The sequence below is a fragment of the Cnephaeus nilssonii genome (genome assembly GCF_951640355.1).
Source record: "Cnephaeus nilssonii genome assembly, chromosome: 19".
Taxonomy (NCBI): domain Eukaryota; kingdom Metazoa; phylum Chordata; class Mammalia; order Chiroptera; family Vespertilionidae; genus Cnephaeus; species Cnephaeus nilssonii.
This window is the reverse complement of record NC_137090.1, coordinates 9,752,468-9,774,709: the sequence shown is the minus strand read 5'-3', so window position 1 is coordinate 9,774,709 and position 22,242 is coordinate 9,752,468. Positions and strand designations below refer to the sequence as shown.

General features: G+C 39.1%; 1 protein-coding gene across 2 annotated transcripts in view; it reads right to left on the bottom strand.

The window, feature by feature from the left end:
- Positions 1-1,222: 1,222 nt before the first annotated feature.
- NPEPPS (aminopeptidase puromycin sensitive) overlaps positions 1,223-22,242 on the bottom strand; it is a 67,665-nt gene continuing 46,645 nt past the window's right edge. For both annotated transcript variants that reach the window (XM_079798382.1, XM_079798383.1), the window contains 10 exons: positions 20,839-20,902; positions 18,051-18,190; positions 15,829-15,963; positions 14,358-14,577; positions 11,246-11,388; positions 10,749-10,805; positions 7,396-7,503; positions 6,771-6,926; positions 6,235-6,282; positions 1,223-2,787 (listed from right to left, as the gene is read on the bottom strand). In XM_079798382.1, coding sequence (XP_079654508.1) covers positions 2,635-2,787; positions 6,235-6,282; positions 6,771-6,926; positions 7,396-7,503; positions 10,749-10,805; positions 11,246-11,388; positions 14,358-14,577; positions 15,829-15,963; positions 18,051-18,190; positions 20,839-20,902 — 1,224 coding nt within the window. In that variant the 3' untranslated portion in view covers positions 1,223-2,634. The remainder of the gene's footprint in view (positions 2,788-6,234; positions 6,283-6,770; positions 6,927-7,395; positions 7,504-10,748; positions 10,806-11,245; positions 11,389-14,357; positions 14,578-15,828; positions 15,964-18,050; positions 18,191-20,838; positions 20,903-22,242) is intronic.

The following is a 22,242-nucleotide window of genomic DNA, read 5'->3' as shown; positions in this document are numbered from 1 at the left end:
AGCCTGGGTTAACCACTGGTTCTGAATGTTATGTGCAATACAACTTTTACCTCATTTTTCTAAGCCTGCTTTTGTATCTGTGAAATGAGTACATTACCTATGATAGGGAGCTATTTGGAAGACCAATAATAAATTAAAGCACCTGACACAAAAAAGGTTAGATCAAGACCTTTAAAAATCAGGACTCTAGTGTCCAAATCAGTCAAAATAATAGTAGGAAACAGAGAACACACTCAAACTGGGTAACTTGCGGAGGGTTTAATAAAGGGACTATTTACAAAGACATGGGCAGAGTTCAGGGAAACCAAGAAGGATGATGGAATAATCCAGAGCTAGTTAAGGAGTTGTCCTTTATGTCCCTAGGTTTGAAGGGGCAGAGAGAAGGAGCTAGAAGCTAGAGAGGGCTGCGTAATAGGAGTCACGGTCTTTGGTAGAGGGACAACCATGTGACCTGGCAATGAGGACGCCAGAAGAAATTTCCTGACCGTCCTTTTCTCAGGCCTTTGATCACCTGAGGGTGTTACTAATTGCATCAACACAACCTGAAGTGAGAGGGCTAAGGGGCTTGTTAATGCCATACACCTGGGTCAGCACTCCTGGGCACAGAGCAGGATGCAGCTGTTCTGAGGGGCAAATGGAAGATGTCCAGCACCACCTCTCCCCCAACACAATCCACACCACGGAGCTGTTACACACAACACTTACATGTCTGCTGAGACGAAAATATTTTCTTTCCAGAATTCTTTTTTTTTTTTTTTTTTTTTTTTTAGGGGAGAAAAAAAGAGCGGGGAAAGAAAGAGAAGGGAGAAAGAGTGGAGAGAGAGGGTGGTGGGGAGGAGAAACTTTCCAGAATTTCTGATGTAAAACTGAGTTCTTTTATTAAAGCAGAATTCTCCTCAGTCTTTTGTGAACCTGTTTTGCCGCTTCCTTAAGCACATGCCTAGAGTCCACAGAACAGCCCTGAGCTCGGCCCCTGTATGAGGAAGCCTTAATAAACGGCAACTGGTCTCAACTCGTGAATGCTGACTCTAATGAGCTCTAAGAGATTTCTGAGAATCCAGAACTAATTTAGGAGGAATCTTAGGATTTTTCTGTTTAGGTACTATTCAATAGGAATTCAGGAATTAGATTTTCTTAGACTCAAAAAATCCAATGGTAGTGAATGATAGGAAAGATTTTAGTTTCTTATCAAATAGATAAAATAAATAAATCAGGACATCAATTTCACATTGACATTTTTATTAACGCCAACTGTTTTTTAATTATTATTTTTTTAAAACAATAGCACAAAAATGTTTCAAGGAAGCAGTCTCACAATCTGATGACCTTCTGAAATACAGTTAAGCCACACCAAATATGAATTTCTGTTAATAACACAAAAAATACTTTTAAAGAAAAATCAAAGGAAAAGAGGGGGAAAAAGAAAAGAAAAACTGTAGGGACAGAGACAGGAATGAGATGTAGAGTTAAAACGCACTGGGTTAGACAGGTGAGGCTTGTAAGTAGGATACACTGTTGAAGGAGTGGCACACCACAGGCATATAGTCTTGTTGCTGCTTTTAACCAGTTTCCACTAATAAATAGGCCCTGCAGCCGTTCCCACTGCTCCTTACGTGCCCCCAGTGAACCCGAGAAGCCAGTGCTGATACTGTCAATATGAGGTTTGATAGTTGGCCTCCAAGACAACTAAGACCATTTTTAGCAGAATAACTCCTTCAGAAAGGCTTGGCTGAAAACCTTTTCATTTCTATTGTCTCACCTATATGCCTTTCAGGGTTCTTAAAAGTAATCTTTAAAAAGAAAGAAAAAATAATGTATATCAGTTTCTCTTATTTAATGTGGCTATAAAAGATGTTTCCTTATTATTTCGTTACCTCTAAGAAGGACACCGGGGTTGGGTGCTGGGGGTGGAACTAAGGGGAGGAAAAACCCAGACCAGGATAAGTGTGTTTTTTTAACCTTCTTCTTTTTCTTCTTCTTCTTTTTTTTTGCCAAGGGGTCACACAGAAGGGAAGGCAAGGAGGAAAACTACAATCCTTGTTTGGATTGAGTTATGCAGGAAAATATGTCTCCTGATCAGTCCCCATGCCAAAAAAACAAAAACAAAAAAACCCCAAAAAACCCACTTGGAATTATGCACAGACTCTGTATTATACCAGCTATCAGTCTTTCAGGTTTAACCTTTCCCCGCAATGGACACTACCCTTGGCTTGTAGGCTGCTTGCAGAACCCACTTCACAAATATCCTCTTCACCCAGAAGCCTCGAGTTTCCTTTGGGTAGGTTATAAAAACAGAACATCTGTCATTAACAGGAGAGTGTTAAATACTTTTAACCACTGACAAGGCTTCAGGAAGTTTCACAGTTTCATTATGCTCTATTTTATTACTATCATATTTACAGTTTTATTTTTTATTCTTTTTTTTTTTTTTTTTTTTGCTGAATTGCTGATTTTCCTTTTTCAATAGAACTTAATTCTGGAGTGTGAGCAGGAACCAGTTAACTACATTCATTGTCCAACCCCCACTGGTTTGAAAGAAGACTCCAAATTCTTGGTATATGAATCAGCTGTTGGGTAGCTCCACCTTATCCCGGCAGCGAAGCAGCAGAACCGTAGTGGCAGCGCGCTCAGGGTTCACACTGTGGGTGGTGAGGCCTTTCGCTGAAGGAGGTACTGGTGGATGCTCTCAGCATCTCGCTTTAGCCACGCAGCATTCAGCAGGATATTTTCACAGCACTGCTGGATGGTACGCTCAGCTGAAGGAGCTGGGTGACTCTCGAAGAAAGCCTGGTATAAAACAACCCAGAATGTAGGGTCATTACTAGCAATAGTAAGAGGTTAGTACCACGAGCCTGAAAAAACACCTGCTCGTCTGTAAAGGAATCATAACCTTCACTCATGACAATTGACTACTGCCATCCCCAGGCTAAAAGAAAACAAGCAGCTTCTTGGATCTGCCTCCAGGAATTCTCCCCTAAGTAACAGTAAAGAGACAGAACCTACAACCTTTCTTTTTTTCTTTTCTTTTTTAAAATATATTTTATTGATTTTTTTACAGAGAGGAAAGGGAGAGGGATAGAGTTTTAGAAACATCGATGAGAGAGAAACATCGATCAGCTGTCTCCTGCACACTCCCCACTGGGGATGTGCCCACAACCAAGGTACATGCCCCCGACCGGAATCGAACCTGGGACCCTTCAGTCTGCAGGCTGACGCTCTATCCACTGAGCCAAACCGGTTAGGGCCTACAACCGTTCTTTTTTAAAAATATATATTTTTATTGACATCAGAGAGGAAGGGAGAGGGAGAGAGAGATAGAAACATCAATGATGAGAGAGAATCATCGATCGGTTGCCTCCTGCAGGATCCAGCCCACAACCAGGCATGTGCCCTAGACCAGAATCGAACCTGGGACCCTTCAGTCCATAGGGGGACACTCTATCCACTGAGCCAAACCAACTAGGGCCAACCTTTTTTTTTTTTTTTAATGTATTTTTATTGATTTCAGAGAGGAAGGGAGAGGGAGAGAGAGACAAGACATCAGTGAGAGAAAACCACTGATCGGCTGCCTCCTGCACCCCCCTCATTGGGGATCGAGTCCACAACCTGGGCATGTGCCCCGAATGGGAATTGAACCATGACCTCCTGATTCATAGGTCGATGTTCAACCACTGAGCCATGCTGGCCGGGCCTTACAACCTTTCTTTAGATTTAGACTCACTGTCCAGTGGTTACTCTAGGCTTTGGAATCAGGCTTGAAACTTGATTCTAGACTTGATCATGTACTAGTCTATGACTGAGTAAACTAACTGCTCTAAGTCTGTCTTCTCATCTATGAGAAAATATTTACTCCAGAAGATTAAAGAGACAATGCATATAAACAGTTGTCACAGAGTACTGAAGGACTCAACACATTTTGGCTGCTTCAGATAAAGATTTGTAAGGGATGATAAAACCAAGAAACTTACATTGCTGCTATACCCTAATAATTCAATACTCCATTGACTCACATTGTTTACACAATAAAACTATTTCTAATTTTATTATGATTTATTATAATGCTTATTGATTCAAGATTGAATTAATTTTCTAATGAAGTCTACCTGGTTTCAGAGAAAACAAAACAACTCTTAAATACCAACCAGCAAAAGGATGGGGTTGTCCCATTGAACTAGTAATCACTAAGAGAATGACAAATTCATCAGATTAAGTCTAGACCTTCTAAAAATCAATAACCTTATTTGAGCCTGGCTGCAGTGTAGAGAATAGTTTGAAAGGGAGAAGAGAAGATGTTGGGAAGCTAACTCTCCAAGCAGGAATGATACATAGATGACATAGATGGCAATGGTCCCTCCCCCAAGTGTCCTTATCATGGTTGGATTCTTAGGGCCTGAGTAAGATGCTAGTCTTCCTCTTATTACAGCACCATCATTTACACAAGAGAAACCTGGGAATTATCCTCGACTCTCCCTGCCCCCAATATGTTCACAACACAGAGAAGCCATTCAGTAAATATTTGTTGAATTAAAGATTAACAAAATCAGGCCTCTGAATCTCTTTCATTACTTCACCTCCTCCAGGCTACTGTATCATTCCTGCTTGGAGAGTTAGCTTCCCAACATCTTCTCTTCTCCCTTTCAAACTATTCTCTACACTGCAGCCAGGCTCAAATTTTAAAAACACAAACCAGATCAAGTCCTCCTTTTTTCTAAACTGATAGATATATATTTTTTGGGGGGTGGTGGGTGGGGGGATTGAGCCTGCAACACGGGTATATGCCCTGACCAGGAATAAAACCTGTGACCTCTTGGTTCCTGGGTTGACGCTCAACCGCTGAGCCACACCCAGCCGGGCAAGTCACTCCTTTTTTTTCAAAGGCTTTTTTTTCCCAAAGCCATTCAAGGGCTTTCCATTAATTTTTTAAATATGTTTTTATTGACTTTAGAGAGAGAAAGGGAGAGGGAGATACAAACATCAATGAGAGAGAAACATCAACATTGATTGGCTGCCTCCTGCATGCCCTGTACTGGGTGGGATCAAGTCTGCAACCTGGGCATGTACCCCGACTGTGAATTGAACCAGCAACCTCTTGGTGCATGGGTTAATGATCAACCACTGAGCCAGACCCTGGGCAATTCTCAGGAAAATTTTAATATGGCCTACAAGGTCCTCCACAGTCTGGCCTCTACCTACCTTACAGCCTTAAATTGGCCACTGCCTTCCCCTCCAAACACATTATGTATATTTCTCCTTCAGAGTACTTATCTGAATTGTTTACATAATACAATGCTCAATACTAAATGAAGGTAGAGATCAAGTCTTTCACTGTTTTCTCAAGATCTTAAACCTTAATTTTTAATAATGGCTCACAGAGTGAACCAAACATTATCTTCCAAATCCATACCAGATAACCCCCTTGCCTTCAAATGTGAAGGTGAAATCGACACTTAAAATACTTCACAATTAAAAGCAATGGAAGGCTTAAAGGTAACGTTTTCCTAATCAGTGTAGATTTCTCCCCTAAATGCCAAACTTTATCACTATATTGATTATCAACATTTTAAAGGCAAAGAGAGGAGTTCCTACATAGTCACCTACATAGGTTATTAGAAAGGGAAAAAGCTGCCTTAGCCAGTTTGGCTCAGTGGATAGAGTGTCGACCTGCAGACTGAAGGGTCCCGAGTTCGATTCCAGTCAAGGGCACATGCCCCAGTTGTGAACTCAATCCCCAGAAGGGGGTGTGCAGGAGGTAGCCGATCAATGATTCTCTCTCCTCTCATCATTGATGTTTCTATCTCTCTCTTCCTTTCTGAAATCAATAAAAAAAAAAAATTTTTTTTAAAGGAAAAAGCTAACATGACCGACCTACCCTGTTCCAGCCCCACTATGATACTTAATCTAAATAACAATCTTATCATCACCCCACTTTACAGATGAAGAGACAGGATCATAGGGGTTAAAAAAGTTGCTTGAAGTTGTATAGCTAACACAGAGCAGAGTTTTAGACCCAGGTCAACTGCTTCCAAGTTCCATATTCTTTCAACCATATCTCAACTTCCTCAAAGTTGATTCCAACCCTAAATTCTTCAGGCATTAAAGAATCAACCTAAGCTGTCTTTCTCTAAGCAATAAAAGGAGATACTAACATATTACCCCTACATGCTATGATTATAGTTTGGTTAGTGTTTTTATTTACAAGGTTGAAAAGTGAAAAGTTAACAGTATTTTCCTTACCTTAACCTCTCCAGCCATTTTATCAACTGCAAATCCCTCAACTGATAGCTGGAAAAAACACACACAATGGTTTAAACAGTAAGTGCAACTAAAAGAGGCTTGGAACCAACTTCATTCACCCTAAAAACAAACCGTTCTATTCTTTCCCTACTTCAGTTTATTCTAGACGGTGCAGGATGGGTGATGGAGATGCCCTTTAATAAGACTAATAACTAGCAGTGATGGCGAACCTATGACACGCGTGTCAGCACTGACACGCGTAGCCATTTCTGATGACACGCGGCCGCTGAGGCGGCCGCATGCCGAGGATGAAACATTTGCGAAATAATGTTTTTTCCTCAAAGTGACACACTACCCGAGTTATGCTCAGTTTTTTGGCTTAGTTTGACACACCAAGCTCAAAAGGTTGCCCATCACTGAACTAAGGAAACTCTTAAAGAGCAAAGACCATAATCTATGGGTCTAGTGTGAATCATGGATGTCTCTCAATAACATCCATGATAAGCAAGCTACTCAAAATAAGTATCTTCACATACCTTTATTAGTCTGGATATTAAGAATCCTCCCTGGTATCGATTATAAAGTTCTTCCCAGTTGTCCTTTATAAATTTCCAAGCAGCTTTTCTTCCATGTTTGCTGCCTCCAGCCACTCCACCAATTACTGATACAGTATCCTGTGGACGTACCTCTTCCTAAAAACAGAAAGAGAACTAAAAGTCTACTGTACCCTAAGCATCTTCTAGTACCAGAAAGAGCAAATGTTGTTGAGGAACCCAAGTAATTGCTTGAAGATAATGTTCCCTGTTTTAGCAATAACTGGCACCTGAAGCTTCCAACAAAGAGGACATTTAACCTAAAGATCAGCCAAACTGATAATAAGGCATTGAATCAGGTACAAACGGGTTGCTCAAGAAATACTTGCTAGGGCTTCTACAGGATAAAAAAGCAAAGAGACAGGCAGCTTTCCAGTGTATTTCCTCTCCCAACTATTTTGATTCTCACCACTAGAGGGAGATATAGAGGTCAGTAACAAACTCATTCCAGTTTTCACTATGCCTTACTCTACGGCTAAGGCAAATCAAGAAGACACTGGATCAAAGACACTTGCTACAGATCAGTGAGTAACAATTCCCTCTAAAAGCAGTTTTCATTGTAACTTACTGAAAGTGCAAACGTGAGGACTTTTTGAATCAATTCAGGTGAAAGAGTAGCCCCAAGGACTCTTTCAATTCGGTTTTTCTCTTCCTGCATATCTGCTTGCTTGTGAAGCTATAATGAAAAAAATAAAGATCGAGATAGTTAACTCTCCCCTGGGAGTTATGCATATGCTTATATGAGCTTCTTCCCCAATATGGTGCAACTTCTGCTCTAGATTCTCACTGGCTAAGGTTGTAGGGCATAAAATTAACAAAAGAATACTTTTTAAGATGTTTGGCACTAAATTTCTCATGCCATTTTTGTAAGTCACTGTATATAAGTGCTCACTATATGAATGGCTTCTCCTCAGTTCTGAGCAGTTTACATCAACATCTAAGGGGTAAACCCTTCATGGCCAAATTCTTTTCACCATAGATGTCTGACTAATGTTCTATGTTATATGAACAAACTAGTCACTACTAATACCACTGATGATCATCAATTTAATTTAGAACAGTAAAAAATATATAAGATGCATTATTGAAAAGAACATTTTAAGAATGTTTGATGGTGTAAACATGTTCTTGATACATTAAATGGAAAAAGGAGAGAGATAAAGCAAAATTATTCTTAATTTTAAGAAGTTTAATGTGAAGGGGAAAAAACCCTGAAAACCAATCAAAATGTTAACTTTAATTAATAATGGTTTCTGATCAGTGAGATTCTGCGTCATTACATTTTTAAACTGCAAGAAGCAGCACATATTGAATGCAGAATATTAAGAAAATAGAGAAGTATAAAGAAAAAATAAAAATACTACTATGTGTACATTACCAAATCAGGAATAAGATCATATTATACCTGCTATTTTTGTGATCTGATATTTTAAAATTACAGTAAGTTTTATTTATTTTTATTTTTCTAGTGTCTATTCATAGTTAATATACAAAATCTTCTTTCATAATCAGAAACAATATTATATATTTTTAAAAATTAGGACTACAAAGGTATATGAGATACTTCTCGAAGACAACTTAATTTATAGACTCTCTTGACCGTTTTTCCCCTAAAGATTTAACACTGACCAGTGTCTGGAGACCCCATCACAGCTCCCAGTTTCCTCTTCCTTTCCTTTGGACTCTTTTGAGCAGCAGTGTGGTAAAATAGATAGGAAGTCAGGTGATCTGGGTTCTAGTCCCAGTTTGCCTCTAACTAGCTGTGTGATCTTGACTAAGTCCTTAACCTCTCCGGGTCTCAGTTTCCCCATCTGTAAAATGAGCGGGGTGGACAGATGATTTCTAAGGTCCTTTTCAGCTCTAGTACTCAACGTCTGAACTTGGGCTTTTAGGAAGCATTTTTCCCCCCAAGGAGAACCTGTTACACTAGTCCACTAGATGGCACCACAACACCCCATTTCAAATATACTTTGAATTAAAGTTATTTTTATCTTGCCTCATTATTCTTAAATCACCAACAAAAAACAATCCTCCTCATCTCTCATCAACTGTTTTTGTTATTTTTAAAAGAACTTTGACTCTGAGCCCTGGCTGAGTAGCTCAGTTGGTTAGAGCATCCCAATAAGCCAAGTTCGTGGGTTCGATCCCCAGTCAGGGCACTAACACAAAACAACCAATGAATGCATAAATAAGTATAACAACAAATCAATGTGTTTTTTCCTCTCTCCCCCTTTCTCTCTCTAAAATCAACAAATTAAAAAAACAACACCTGATTCTGTCTTCATATGAGAGCTATTTCATAGTAAAACTGAATTATTGAGTTCCCTTGTATTAAACAGATGCAAATTCTTGTTAAATATACATACCAGTATAAATTCTTAAAAGTATGCCATGACATGAAAATGTCAAGGTATCTGTCATGAAATTTTTTTAGAACCCCTGTTTTGTCTCATACCCTTTATGGCATAGATAAAACCCATAAATATCTCATTTTATATGCAAAGAGATATATGATTTATAGTGTACAGGTTCACAGATTATTAAGAATGAGAAGGGACCTTAATGTCGTTTAGCTGAAAGGTAAACCCAAAGTATAATTGCATATTATTAGGAAGGAAACCCTTGTACAAGATGGGTAGTTAAAGGAGTACATTTTGAGATGGAGTTTCTTAAATCAAGTTTGTATTTTTCAGAACATTCTAATCATGTCAATAGGATTTGCTTAAAACTAAAATACTGGAAATTAGATTTGCAATTCTGATCCATTTGGGATCAGTAAATATTCTTAATATATTATAGGTGGAAGTATTAAAGCACATCACACTCCTACCCTGTTCATCCCCCTAAGTGTGGATCTTTCAATGCATGAGTGTTATAAGTCTGATAGATAATTTGAGTATTTAGCACATTATGCACATTTTACTTGATGGTAATAAGAAGACTCAGCTCCCTCATCTCTAATGCAACCCATATAATCAAGTTATTTCTTAGACAGATAAATGCATGCATAGGGACTAGAGATATCACCTGTTCCACAGTATTAGGACTTTCAAACAGGTCACTGCCATTATAAGGATATGGAAAGTTTTGCCTATATTTTTTTCTAAGCCAGAGTTTAATTATATGCTAACCACCCTGGGGAAACCACAGAGGCTATGCAGTCAGGTGAATTCATTTCCTGTCCATTCATAAGAGGCACTGGCATAATTTAAACCCTTCAGATACCTGATCAATCATCTATCCCTTTTCTAAGCATAGAAACAAACCTTTTGTTTTAAATGGACAGAACCCCAAGTAAGTTTACATTGAAGGGGAAAATTTTAAGAACCTGACTTATTAATCAAAATAAATGAACATTTCAGTCACATAAACTGGTGAGTAAAAAGAAATAAAAAATTATTTTACTTTTTGTATCATATTGGTAGTATACATGAACAGACATTATATATTTACTAAAGGCCCAGTGCATGACATTCGTGCACTGGGGGCTGGGGGGTCCCCCTCAGCCCAGCCTGCGCCCTTTGGCAGTCTGGGAGCCCTCAGGGGATGTCCGACTGATGGCTTAGGCCCACTCCCTGTGGGCCTAACCCGGCAGTAGACCCCTTAGCGTTGCTGCGGAGGTGGGAGAGGCTCCCGCCATGACCGTTGTGCTCACCAGCCGTCAGCCTGGCTTCTACGTTGAGTGCCTGCCCCCTGGTGGTCAGTGCGCATCATAGCAACCAGTCGTTCCGCCATTCGGTCGATTTGCATATTATATAGGATCCCATAGTTTCTTAATATTTGGTGTCTGCAATTACGTATACCCATATATATTTCTTTTGCCAGGACTTTTTTTTTAAAAAAAACCACATAAAGCTCATACTATCTGTATCAATCCAAGTTCAAAAGCAGAAAATGGGAGCCCTTTCCAAATTTACTCACCTTTATCATAATGTCTAAGGTAGTGCCATCACCATGCTTCAAAACAGTTAGATAGACCTACAAGAGAATATAGGAACAAAAAAGAAGGCATCTAATTAAATGTATCTTCCAAATATTCTAAAGTTAAGGAAAGACAGAAAGCAAGTAAAAAAAAATTGCAAATATCCATGTGTTGATGTTGCATACAAATTGTGGCAAGGAGCTAAGAGCCCACATGAACCAGAAAGGCAGGTGGCATGTAGTAAGTAAGCAGAACACAACAGCTTTCTCAGGGGAATGTGCTTTGATAATCACCTTTCAGCACCACAGTGCAGACTGAGAAACTTTAAACAAATGAGAAGCTGACTACAAATCACTTAAATAGAACATATTAACACAGGGTCAGACATGATTTGCAGGTCAGCACTTAGGTCATTTTAGTTACTATTAAATATGTTCCACACTACAAGAATGATGCAGTCACCTAGAAATTAAGGTCATTCATTATGAAAACCTACAGGACTCCTCAGATCGGCGGAGAGAATCTGTTTCCCTTCCACGTGGTCCTTAAACCGACGACGAGCTTCTTCTAACGTTGCCTTATGTCCTGCTTTTCCTAGTTTGCCCAGGACCAAGCCCCTCAGGAGTGCATCTAGATGACCTGATTGAGAAGTAAAAGAGACACAGAACTACTTAAAAAGCCTATTTATACAAATATGCTACCTAGATGTCTTATAATTGTGTTATATCATATCTACAATCTTGAATAACAGAATAACCTTAGTACTTGAAAGAACACTTGGTTTAAATTGATCAAATCATATGAATTAAATGAAGTGCTAAACAGATCAGACAAGCAAATAAATTGCTAACTTTGTCTATATTCACAAATGCCAACTATCTAAATTTACTAAATGTTCACTCCATCTAGGTAATTACACAGTAAGGATTATGTGTGAAAGAACAGGCTTACATCATGCAATTTTAACCCAAGATTCAGGGAAAGGCCAGATACAATACTAGTATACTGCATATAAGAAATTAAAAATTTAGATTTTAAAAATAAAATTTGACAGATTTAGTACTCCAAAGATATGCAAATGGCCAATAAGCACATAAAAGATGCTCAATATCATTGATCATTAGGTAAATGCAAATCAAAACCACAATGAAGTACCACTTCACACCCAATAGGATGGCTAGAATAAAAAAGACAAATAATAACAAGTGTTGACAAGGACATGGAGAAATTAGAATCCTCATACATTGCTGGTGGGAATGTAAAATGGGGTGGCCACTCTGAAAAACAGTCTTGCAATTACTCGAAAGGTTAAACATAGAATTACTATATGACCCAGTAATTCCACTCTTAAGTATATACCTAAGAGAAATGAAAGCATATGCCCACACAAAAACTTGCATACAAATGTTCATAGCAATAGTCATAATAGTAAAAAAGTGGAAATAATCCAAACACCTATCAACTGATGAATAGACAAACAAAATTTGGTACTGTATATCCATATAATGGAATATTATTTCAATTATAGAAAGGAATTAAGTGATATATGAAGCATGGATGAACCTTGAAAACATGCTAAGTGAAAAAAGCTAGACACAAAGGCCACAAATGGTATGACTTCATTTTGTAAAATGTCCAGAAAAGGCAAATCCATGAGACAGAAAGCACATTAGTAGTTGCTTGAGACTGGGGTTGCCAGAGACTGGGAAATGACAGTCAATTGGTATGGAGTTTCTTATGAGGTTAAAGAAATTGCTCTGGAATTAGATGATAGTAATGGTTGTGCAACCTTGTGAACATACTAAAAACCATTGAACTGTATACTTTGAAGGGTGCATTTTATGGTATATTGGTTATATATTTTTTTAAAATTAATACAAATCTGACAGATTTGCAACACTACAGTGGCCAAATAAAGTTGTGGTATATTCATACAATGAAATGCTCCTCGGCAATAAAAAGGAATGAACAACCTGGATCATAGTGAGTGACAAGAACATCATACTGAATGACAGAAGCCAGATATAAGAACAGAATCCTATATAATAAAGATGTAATATGCAAATTGACCATCACACCCTCACAAGCAGGCTGGCAGGGGGGTTAATGAGGGACGACCAAACAACTGAACAAGCAGGCTGCCTGGGGCGACCAGGCCGGCAGGGGGGTTAGTGAGGGATGACCAAATGGCTGAACAAGCAGGCTGCTTGGGGCGACCAGGCCGGCGGGGGGGGCGGGGGGGGGGCCGTGAGGGGTGACCAGGCTGGCAAGGGGGCAGCTGGGGGCAACCAGGCCAGCGGGGGGGGGGGGGGCAGTTAGGGGCGAACAGGCCGGCAGAGGGGGCAGTTAGGGGTGACCAGGCCAGCAGAGGGGGCAGTAAGGAGTGACTAGGCCGGTGGGGGATGGGGGGCAGTTAGGAGTGACCAGGCCGGCAGGAAGGGGGCAGTTGGGGACGACCTGGCCGGCAGCAGGGGGCAATCAGGGGTGACCAGGCCGGCAGGGGGGCAGTTAGGGGCGATCAGGCCGGCAGGCAGAGGCAGTGAGGGGTGATAAGGCCGGTGGTGGTGGGGGCAGTTAGGGGCGACCAGGCAAGCAGGCAGGTGAGCGATTAGGAGCCAGCGGTCCAGGATTGTGAGAGGGATGTCCGACTGCCGGTTTAGGCCCAATCCCCGGCAGTCGGACATCCCCCAAGGGGTCCCAGGTTGGAGAGGGTGCAGGCTGGGCTGAGGGGACTCCCCCTCCATCACGAATTTCGTGCACCGGGCCTCTACTATATATATAATGATTTCATTTATATAAAGTTCTAGAAGAGACAATATTAATCTAGCATTCAAAGAAGTCAGAATAGTGTTTGCCTCCCAGAATAAGACTGGTTAGGAGGAAATACCACCTTTAGTTATTAGATGGTAGAAAATAATTATATTGTCAACATTCTCTCACGGAGGAGAGAACACACATAGAGGGCCAAATAACTTGTTTAATTCAGAAAATTGGCACTGCCCTGGCCGGTTTGGCTCCATGTCGGCCTGTGGACTGAAAGGTCTCGGGTTTGATTACAGTCAAGGGCATGTACCTTGGTTGCAGGCTAAATCCCCGCCACGGTCAGGGGATGTGCAAGAGGCAACCAATCGATGTGTTTCTCTCACATCAATGTTTCTCTCTGTTTCTCCCCTTCCCTTCTACTCTCTTAAAAAAAAAAAAAAAATCAAAGGAAAAAATATCCTCAGGTAAAGATTAACACACACAAAAAAAGAAAACTGGTATTTATTATAATAATAAAGAAAATAATCCAAAACTCCCTATAGCTTTTCTTGACTATAAATAGGCTTTTGGAACTCATAAGAGACTTTTATTTCCACCATTTGCTTATGCACAAATCATATTTAGCAATAAATACACATAATATAACCACCACTGTTTTTATGTTAGTGACCCATGTAACTTCACAACTAGGCTTAAAAGACCCAAGTCTTAATTTCTGGCTAGCTGAATACATAATAACATCTAGCAGATACCAAGATGAGGCTACTGCCATTGTTAACCACCACAGATATGTAAAAAAGAACCAATTTCTGATCAATTATTTCTCCATTCAGTACATCCATTACCTTCTCCAGGTTTGGGGTCCCAGCCCAGTCTCTCCCCTATAGGTGAAAAGACATCTTTCACAAACTCCTGGATTTCCTCATAGAAGTCTGTGTGGGACAAGAGAGTTGAGAGAATCCCCAGGTTACAGCTCAGGTCGCTCCATACAGTATAATTGGGCTCATTCACAAAAGCCTCCATGACTTTTAGAACCTCTACAGTGCTAATGATTCCAGCTCGAGCCTGGGATAGGAAAAAACATAAATTAATCTAGTCTTCTAACAAAAACAAAACAAAAAACACAAGCATGCATTTTTGGCATTATCTACTGCTAGTTAATCATCTCTTTGCTTTAAAGGAAATGAGACTATATCAGCTCAGAACACTAGACTTTTATAAAATAAAAATCCTGACAACATTCCTTATTTACTTTTTTTTGTTTTGTTATTTATAAAAGAGCCACTTTAAAATATGCTAAAATTCTACCAATTTGCAGAGAATGAAAAAATAAAGACAGAAAACAGTTAACTTCCTATTTCTATTCTATTTCAGGGGTCTTGGCTTTGTTTTTCTTTTGAAAATTTTCATACATTTAGAAAAGTTCGAAAAATAGTTGGGACTTTGGTTTTTGACAGAGGCTCTTTCAAAACTGTGTCAACTTTAGCTTGTCCTTTACTCATTTCTAAAAGAACACATACTGGAAAGCACTACAAATTCAGAGTCCTTTCAGAATTAGCTAAGAGAGTTAGGAAAAAGAACTTCTGTTACAACAGCCAACTGCACAAACACACCACTCTCCTGGGACAGGTCTCTCTCAGCAATGAGATCAGCAGATGTGAGGTTTTGTGCATCAATGCTAATCTGTGTTTATACAAAGGAGGAATCCAAAACCAGTTACTGCAGAGGGGAGGGAAAACTTCAAGTCCAACTTAAGGAACACTAGGATGAATCTGACAATTTTATCATAGTCAAAGACATCTAGAAATTATCTAACCTATGTTGGAGTCATAAAAATAGCACTAATAATTGCTGCTTTAAATCTTTTCTGGAACAAAGCCAAGTATAATTCTAAAGCTAATGGGCTATTATAGAGTTGTTTAAAAATTCTAAACTTTCCCAGCAAAGTACAACCACTACTTTAGAAAAATAGAAATCACTCTAAATCAATTAAGTATTTTTTTAATCACATTAGTAGGGAAATTTCTTCAAGGCTCGTACCTATTTCTATTGAAAAGAATTTCTATGTTACAAAGGCTAGTTTAAGTACAGTTGTAAAAAGCTGACCTAGGAATAGTGAAATGGCATTTGTTTCTGGTAAATTATATAGGTTCAATTTTGTCATGTTAGTTAATAATTAGTCATTTGCTCTAATCCCAAAGGCATTCAACCTTCAAGAAGAACTATCTTCTTCTAATTATGTTTCAGTTAGACACTCTAGGAAAAACAAAATCCTTTAATCAACAAAATCCATCATACTACGTGAGAAAGGCTCACCAAGGAGAAGAGGTCATTCTGTAATCCAAGTCGATCCACAGGGGGCAGAGAAAGGTCACGAATGCCTGGTAATAAACTTTCCAGCATGGCCGAGCTGTACTGGGTCCGATAAAACCCAACTGTTCCCAGGTTTAACTGAAAAGATATCCAGTAGATATTATTAAATAGTTGCATTTATTTTTTAAGTCAATCTTTTGTAGGTGTGAAAGAGTTCTGGTTTTAGTATATCTGGATGAAAACAACAAAGATCATATATGCCAACAGATAGGGATTAAAATGAAACAACACATAAAGATAGAAATCAGTTGTCAGAGATGAATACAAAGGCAAAAGAAAACAAACTTGACATGGTAGAGGCCAAAGTGAGGGAAAGTAGGAAGAACATGGAGGGAGAAATGATATGGATAAGTTTCTATTTCTAAACTTAGTAAACAGTTTTAAGATTATAGAAAATATTTACTATATGTAAAAATACCTCGATAGTGGAATCTCTAAGGAAGACTAATAAGCCTTTACAAACAATCTATTGAGCCCAGAGCCTCAAGAGAATAACAAATGTCAGGTCCTAGATTTTAAAGAATTACATGAACTTAAAAAACAGTTCATATGATTTGTGAAGTGAGGTTATCACTGACTGTCATTCTCTGTAGGCTATTTGCCAACAATAAAAAATATTTGTGATAGTATTTACACACAAAACATTTTTTTTCACACAAAACATTTTAATGATAAAATAATAGTATAAGATACTTACTATTTACATAGAAATAGTAAAAAATCACCTCATAATTCTAATACAAATATTGGTTACCTTATCTTTTACTGTAGAAATAACAACTTTATTTACCTAATTACAATCACAGTGTGCATAACTTTTCTCATTTATAATAAAACTAGGAGCCTGTTGCATGAAGTTTCGTGCAATAGACTTTTCCTTCACCTGGCTGCCAGCACCAGTTATCCGCCAGCAGCAGTTTTCCTCTGGCCACCCGCCGATCAGAGCGCCTCCCACCAGCACGATCGGCCACCCCGAGAGGAACTCCGATCGGGAGGTGCTCCGATCGGGTGGGTGGCCAGAGGAAAACTGCTGCTGGCAGAAAACTGGTGCCAGCAGCCACGCAATCGGCCACCGCGAGTTCCCCCACCAGAGTCTTCCGCAGCGCCGGCCTAAGCAGCGCCGGCTGTTTAAGCCGGCGGGGGGGAGCGGGGGTCGGGGACTCGCGAGTCCCCACCCCCCGGTCCTACCGCCAGCCAATCGGCCACCCTGATTACCGCCCCCGCGCCTCCAGCCGGCCCAATCGTGGGCGTAGCAGAGTGATGGTAATTAGCATATTACCATTTTATTAGATATGATGATGTTCATATAGCTATTTAATCTTTCAGATTATAATTTCAAATGGAAATATAGTATTCTACTGAGTATAAAAATTAAAACAGAGGGAGAAATGACACTTTTCAGAAAGCACAAAAGTCCAGCCAATGTATATTACTTATTAGGAAACTATAATTGGGAGAAAAGTTTGTAGTAGATACAACTGTTATTTTTTTTTAATTATATTTTATTGATCTTTTACAGAGAGGAAGGGAGAGGGATAGAGAGTTAGAAACATCGACCAGCTGCCTCCTGCACACGCGCCACCAGGGATGTGCCCACAACCAATGTACATGCCCTTGACCGGAATCGAACCTGGGACCCCTCAGTCCGCAGACCGACGCTCTATCCACTGAGCCAAACTGGTTTCGGTCCAACTGTTATTTTTATGAAATGGTTTTAAAACACCAGCTAAAGGAATTTCATGTTTCGGACACAAACTGATTATTATACATCTGATTTCACTTGATTATAGTTGTACACATACGATGACAACACATCATTGACGTTAACATGTCATTACAATGACAGTACAGTTTGAAGTTGCGAGACTACAAATGTTTTGGTTAGTGTGACTTTATACAGTCTACTATTTTTTCCCTTCTTTAATGCTATCCCTTTGTATCTTCTTATCTACCACTCTCTGCCATAAAGGTAAATATCTAGACAATATTATTTGAAAACTGGCCCTACATTTCACATAGGAAAGTTTAGAAATGTTTTTTTTCTTTGCAAGTCCTAGTCTAATATGAAGCAGTAGAATTTAGAACCAGCCACAAAATGCATAAAAGAAGTGAGATAGAAATCAATTTAGATAACATTAAAATGGTCATGCCATTTCTGGACTCACCTTTACCCATTGGTCTGGTTTAACATTCTTCAAAACCACATTCATCTCTGGCTTGTCCATTAGAATTTTCAGTTTGGCATTGTTGGGATCTTCGCTAGTAGAGATTGTGATAGGAACCATCCACTGGGGACAGTCTTCTCCTTAAGCAAGAGAACAAATAGAAAACTTGAAAAATAATTTCTCACTGTCAAAAGAAGGTAAGGTGGAGAGAGAGGACTAGTATACTATGCACAGGCTTGATCCTAACTATTAAGCCAATAGCTCATTTTTATGGTACAAAAACTCTTTCAGGTGACCTGATTAATATTGGTGCAAAGGAAAAGATAATTTATTAACAAAATCACAAAAGTCTAAAAACCCCCAAACATAACAGTTTACTTACTTGCAGGATCACAAATACAGTGATTTTAAGCTTATTTTAATAGATATTTTTCTTTTTTTTTAGAGAGGAAGAGAAAGGGAGAGAGATAGAAACACTGATGAGAGAGGACATCAACTGGCTGCCTATTGCACTCCCCTCACCAGGGATCGGGCCTGCAACTCAGGCATGTCCCTGACCAGGAATTGAAGCGGTAACCCCTTGGTCCATGGGTCGATGCTCAACCACTGAGCCACACTGGCTGGGCACAAATAGAGTGATTTTTTTAAAAAAATACGTTTTTATTGATTTTTACAGAGAGAAGATGGGAGGGGGATAGAGAGATAGAAACATCAATGAGAGGGGAACATTATCCTGCACACACCCACACTAGGGCTCAAGCCCTGACTGGGAATCGAACCAGTGACCTCTTGGTTCCTGGGCCATTGCTTAAGTATTGAGCAATACTGGCCAGGCCAAATACAGTGATTTTAATTTAATTGTTGTATTCCCTTTACAGAGCAATAAAGACATCAATGATTTTTACTGTCTTAAAGAAATTTCAAGTATGTGAAAGCCCTCATATAGGCATTTAAAAACATACTTAGGTACAGTCTTTAACAGTACCTTATATACTACTGAAACACTAGAGGGCTGGTTTTTATTTTTCTGACAGACAGGACACACCCTGGGAACTATTGGGTTCCAAAATGGACAAGTCATATCTAAAAGCCAAAGCTTTTGTGAGACATATACATACTCTTAGGGATCAGACAGCAAAATTAACTTTGCATTAAGATGTCAAACAAAGGAGAGTCACTGTCCAATAGTACATCAAAGGAACATTTTAATAAGTTATATAGCTTTATGCTATCAGGCTAAACCACAAATTAAAATTTCCTCTCAACACTGGGATATTTCAGGTTTTAACACTGCCTATATTGGTCATAGAGTATTAGATAAACCTGCAAAACCTGTCAGTCCTACAATGCAGATTGCAGATATGAGGCAGAAAATGGCAACTGTGACACTTAAGGATTTATTTGGATAATACATGTGTCCTCTGACTTTCAAACATATTTATTAAAAGAGTAATTTTAAATGCTAAAGAAGGTTAAGGGTAGAAGGCTGTATCTTTTAACCTTAGTAGAGTGCATATTTTGGTGGATTGAAGATGAAAAGGCATTGGTGATTCTGATATACACCTCCCCCTACTGAGACCTGCTATTCTAAAGGAAGTTTAAAATGTATAGAAAACTTTATTTTTTATTTTTCAATTAATCTTTAATTTCCTGGATAAAAGAATCTAATGACATGTAGAGATATTTTTTTAAAAAGCAGAGATGAGTGGTAAGTAAGAGTATAAATTCATGGAATCCAATTATTTTGTTTGAATTCCTACTCTTTTTTAAATTATTTTTTAATATATTTTTATTGATTTCAGAGAGGAAGGGAAAAGGGGAGATAGAAACATCAATGATAAGAGAGAATCACTGATCGGCTGCCTCCTGCACACCCCCTTCTGGGGACTGAGCCTGCAACCCAGGCATGTGCCCTGACCGGGAATCAACCCATGACCTCCTGGTTCATAGGTCATTGCTTAACCACTGAGCCATGCCAGCTGGGTTGAATTCCTACTCTTTAACTCATTAGAGAATTAACTCAAAGTGACCTTGGGCAATGTAAGTAACCTACCAATGCTTCAGCTCCCTCATTTGTAAAATGGAAATAATTTTACTTACCCAATAGGATTGCTGAGAGTATAAAATAAGGGTCAATTATAGAGCTAGCACTATAATATATCTAAATAGTCATTGGGCTTTATTTATTTATTTATTTACTTACTTACTTATGCCCAGGAATTTAAAAAAAAAATAATTAGCCACCCACACAAACGTGTATTAAGTCTTCTTTTAGGGATTAAGGCTAGAGGCATCACTGCTTGGGTGTTCCTATGCTTCTTCATACACAGAGACATGGAACATAAAAAAATCTAAGAATATGACATTATATATACTTCGTAAATCTCCTTTCTTTTCTTAATTTTTAAAAATTGATTTGGGAGAGAGAGAGGGAAGTGGTGGTGGGGGAACACAGAGAGAGAGAGACGTCGATAAGTTGTTGCCCTTATTTATACATTCACTGGTTGATTCTTGTATGTGACCTGACCAGGGATCAAATCCACAACCTTAGCATATCAGGACAGTGCTCCAACCAACTGACCTACCCAGCCACAGCATGAATCTCCTTTCTTGATTTTCTGGATTTCATTTTTATTATATTACCACTTCCTTGTATTACCACTTCCTTGTTTTTATTTAATTCTATTAAAATTTTTTAAAAATGGATAATTATTTCCTATTAGTTGGAACACTACTGGTATGGTGTCCAAAGTCATTGATCAACTGCCACTTACAGCCCTTTGCTTACCAACGTATGGTCCACTGGCACAGAATTTCCTTTGGGATAACTTCAGTAATCGGTCATTTTCTACCTAAAGAAACAAAACAAAGGCTATAGTAGTATAAAATTATTTTCTTTTTTGGAGGAGGCAACATTTCTGAGACAAAGTACAGGCAGTCCTCGGGTTATGTCAGACGACTTACGTCGTTTCATGGTTACGTCTCCCATTTACAGTATTTATATATATATATAAAAAGTTCTGTCATTTCAATATATGTACATATGTGCTTTATGTTTTTTATTATTTATTTACCACAAGTAAAGGTCAGGGATTGTTATCTTTCTTTTAAATTTTTTTTACTGTTTCACTTCATTACTGCTGTATGTATTCCAAGTGAGTGACGTAGGTGCTTATGTAGGTGGGTTCCCACTTACGGCGAAAATTGAGTTACGTTGTGCCGTAGAAACAAATCTCTGATGTAACCCGAGGACTGCCTGTAGAAGGTAAAACCAGTATAATCAAATGTCATGTAAGTACACAAAAAATGCAATGATGATGAAGATGATGATGCTATAGAATAGTGAAAGGTCACTATTTCTTATTTAGGCTTCAAAATAACAATCTAAATAATAAAGAGCTATTATGCAAATGGTCGTGATGCCCTGATGCATAACGACCGATCAGCAGAAGGCTGCATGTGCAGCAGGCGCGGGTGGGCAGGGACTTGAAGTGTCGGGGACTTGCATGAGGCTTGTGTCCCCGCCCCTGGCACTGGGCCCAGGAACGTGAGGATCTCAGAGGCTTGCATCCCCGCTCCCGGTGCCAGGCCCGGGGATGTGAGGATTGTGGAGCTAGCCCCAGGGACGAGAGGCTCGTAGAGGTCTACTTCTTTGGGGTGATAGATCGCGGGGATCCCGCACTGTGACAGAGCACAGGCCAGGCTGGGGGACCCCCCGTTAGTGCACAAATTTCATGCACCGGGCCACTAGTAGTCTAAATAAAAGAGCAGTTTCTATGTAATATGGTTCCTCAGAAGAGATATGTACCCAGATAAGAACTTTAAAGGATTAAAGTTCTCAAAAGGATACATAACAATAAGTAATACTACAAAAAGTTGTTTTAGATTAGCATGTGAACTCAATGTTCAGAATTAAAACTTTTAGAATGACTGATAAGCATAAAAGAAGCACACACCTTGTTTTTAAAGGATAAGCTTTGCAATGAAACAAAAAAGTATGGGGGAAGCTAAAAAGCCAGAAGCAACAAAGGCAAGTACATGATTTTTAGAGAGAGAGAGGAAGGGGGAGAGGAAGAAATCCAAAATTTGTTTTTTTTTAAGAGCTCTCCTATTTCCCACCAAATATGATTGATGCATTCACTAAACTGCCTTTTCAAATGCTTACAGCCAATCTGAGAGGTCCTCCAATGTG